Source organism: Eurypyga helias, unplaced genomic scaffold (assembly GCF_000690775.1).
Source record: "Eurypyga helias isolate BGI_N326 unplaced genomic scaffold, ASM69077v1 scaffold41709, whole genome shotgun sequence".
NCBI lineage: Eukaryota > Metazoa > Chordata > Aves > Eurypygiformes > Eurypygidae > Eurypyga > Eurypyga helias.
Window position 1 is genome coordinate 4,600 of NW_010274710.1, and position 2,996 is coordinate 7,595.

The 2,996-nt window shown below is 42.0% G+C and overlaps 1 protein-coding gene across 1 annotated transcript in view; it reads right to left on the minus strand.

Moving 5' to 3' along the window:
• TRMT2A (tRNA methyltransferase 2 homolog A (S. cerevisiae)) overlaps positions 1-2,946 on the minus strand; it is a gene marked incomplete at its 5' end in the record, with an annotated part of 7,343 nt that extends 4,397 nt beyond the window's left edge. Inside the window, 4 exon segments of the mRNA XM_010159885.1 lie at positions 1-55; positions 944-1,125; positions 1,614-1,722; positions 2,463-2,946. The exon segment at positions 1-55 is cut by the window's left edge and continues 12 nt beyond it. Coding sequence (XP_010158187.1) covers positions 1-55; positions 944-1,125; positions 1,614-1,722; positions 2,463-2,946 — 830 coding nt within the window.
• Between the last annotated feature and the right edge of the window lie 50 nt (positions 2,947-2,996).

A 2,996-nucleotide genomic window follows, 5' to 3' on the forward strand; every position in this document is an offset into this window, starting at 1 on the left:
CTGTTTCCAGTGACCCTCGTAGGTTTCTGGGCTGTAAACCGAGTAGGGAGTTGACCTGCAATTTTCAGAAGCTCAGTTACTTTACAGAGAACTATTTTTTGGTGTAACATTCAACAGTTCATGGAAACAAAAGCAGCTCATCATGCTAAGTGGTGAAAAATGTTAAGTACAAACAGAGGCTGCATTGATTTGTCAAGAAAAGAATGACTTCCACATCTTCATTAAAGAGACTGATAACTACATCTTAACTCCTAATGCAAACTATCCTGTCCCTACTTTTCACAATCCTCTTGCCCGTTTTCACCCACCCCAGATTACAGGCAGAATACAGGCAGCGTCTCACTGCATTCAGAGAATGGCACAACATTTGCAATGCCTTCGCTGGCTTCTGTGCTTCCCACCACCTTCAAACTTTCCATCCTCAAGATTCTTCTGAGGTTTCCATTTTTGAGGATTTGCTTTTGAAGGAAACCACTCCTTGTTCTAAAAAGCACTGCTGCTTAAATTGACAACTTCCGTTTTATTCCTTGTTGTAGGATGATTCTTCTCTTCATCCAAAGAAGGAACCCACCTCTGTTACTCAGATTCCTCTTTTAACAAGCCTTTTTCTGAGTATTTCTTTACAGTTAGTGGAAGAAGCCCTCAAATAACAGACAATTTTTACTGCAGACTTACACATCTTACATCTCACTGCTGGCAACAAAGCTGTGCCCGGCAGGTATCTGTCCCTCCACCTACAACAGGCGAGCAAGAGCGAGGGACACATACCCAGCGATCTAGGCACAAGATGCAAACATCAAAGAATTGCTGCAAATTGAGACCACTGCATCTTAGGTATTAAAGTTCAGAACAAACACTACATGTTTCATAGTATTTAGTTTTATAAATGCGTTTGAGTAAGACATCAAAACCTTTACAGATAACTCGTTTTACTTATGCTCACCTTATGTAGTCTTGGAAAGCTTTTACTACTTTTTTGGCAATGGCAGGAATGTGAATGGTATCAAATGGCTCCACTACAGCACATGTACCACCCTTATATTTGCCAAGACGACAACCCACAGTTTTGTCTTCTTGATTTACACCAATCCCAATCAAGAACTCACATTTGTTGCGATATTCAGTCTAGATTTAAAATAAAGTTACGTGAGATAGTTACACAGCACTTATTTGTACATGCCAAGCTCCGCCTGAAACAACCCTCCGATGGCCAAACGTACTTGCAAATCACAGGACATGTAGTTCATATGGAAGACGTTGAGGGATTTTGATACATGAAAACTACCAGCAATAATGGAAAAGTATTAGTAAGTCTTGTTATTTAAAGAGCAGAATATTGCCTCTGTGGAAGAAGGTTTGTATTAGCCTACAGTGCAACCCTGTAAAGACAGCATATTAATTTTAAAGGTAGAATATCCAGTTAATTCTAACTATTCTTCTGTTTCCTGTAACCATTTCCACACTGTATTTACATGAAAGGCAACAAGGTCTGAAGTTCATCATTCATTACAAGAAGTCGTCAAGCACTCAGTTTACCCACTGTCTCTTAAGACCAAATAACTAATTTAACCCCAAACTCAGCCCCACTCCATCCGGCTCCAGGATTACATTACCTGTAACGGTGATGCTTCCACTCCCTCTACTGGGCAACACAATTTATTATACTTCTGCTTCTGCAGGAACAACCACGGTAATAAAGCTCTGTTGTTATTTCCTATTTCCCTGCCCAAATCAGAAACAAAAATTGTAAACTACACAGTTAGAAAAACAGAGGTTAACAGTTGCACAATTTTTTTTTTTTTAATAGGGGATAAAAAGGAATCAGATTAGCAAATGAAGAATATTTTTGCAGAAGAATTTTTAACAGGCAACCCACCCCCAAACTCTCTAAGAGCTGTAACTTGAAAAGTTAAGCTAAATGAATTTATAAAGGTACATACTAGACTTATCAACGACTTATCAACGACTTATCAACGTTCAAAAATTAGAATGCCAATTTTATCTATGTAAGAGTACAGCAAGAGACAGAAGTGGTACTTTCACCTACAAAGAACTGTTGTAAAAAATTGTAGGGGATTTTTAAGAGAAAATCCTAACACTAATTTATCATCTCTGCAGATCGATTACCTCTTATGCCATTTGACAGTGCCAGTTTTTTCTGAACTTTAAAAGGGCACACGCATCCTTCAGCTTAGGCCTATGGAACAATGGACCTTACAACAATGCCCCTTCAGTCAACAATCCCTCGAGGCTGACCAAGGACAGCAAGCGCAAGTTTTGTCAGCTGGAACAGTGTTGAAGTCCTAGCATCGCAGATTACCTTTTATTTGCCAGGGGATTTGGGTCTTAACCTACCTCTAAGTTACTTTATTTTAGAGATAGCAATTTGTGCAAATTTAGCTCTATCCCAAGGAAAGGACAAGCCTTGTAAACATCACAGTAGCTTTAGAAACAGGAATTACTTTGTCAGCTTCTGCAGCACTTGTTCACATTCCTCCTTCTTCTTGGCCAGCTGCTCTTCGTAGGGCACGTTCCACAGCGGGGTCACCACATCGGCTATTTGCTTGCTCAGGGGCTCCTCTCCGCTGGCTTTGGAGGGAGCCAGCCGCTTCGCCTCTCCCTGCTCCGTCTCCTCTTCCCTCTTCCTCTTTTTGGCAATCGGGTCGGCTTTTGGCTTGGCAAGCCTCACGCTCAGGTGCCGGCTCTTCCACAAAACCCCGTGGAGGACTCTCATGGCCTTGTCCCTCTCCTCTTCGCTCTTAAAGGTCACGAACGCAAACGTCTGCTTCCCGAAAAGTTTTATCTTGTGAGGACTGAGTCCGTACTTGGCCAGGAACTTTTTCACATCGTTAAACCCGATGTATTTGGGAAGGTTTTGTATTTCTACTTTATAGATCTCGGAGGTGAACAAGTCTCCCTTAATGTATCTGTACACGTCGGGGCAGGCTGCGGGGCTCTCCGCCGGGTCACCCCCGCCTCCACCGGCCTTGCTCTCC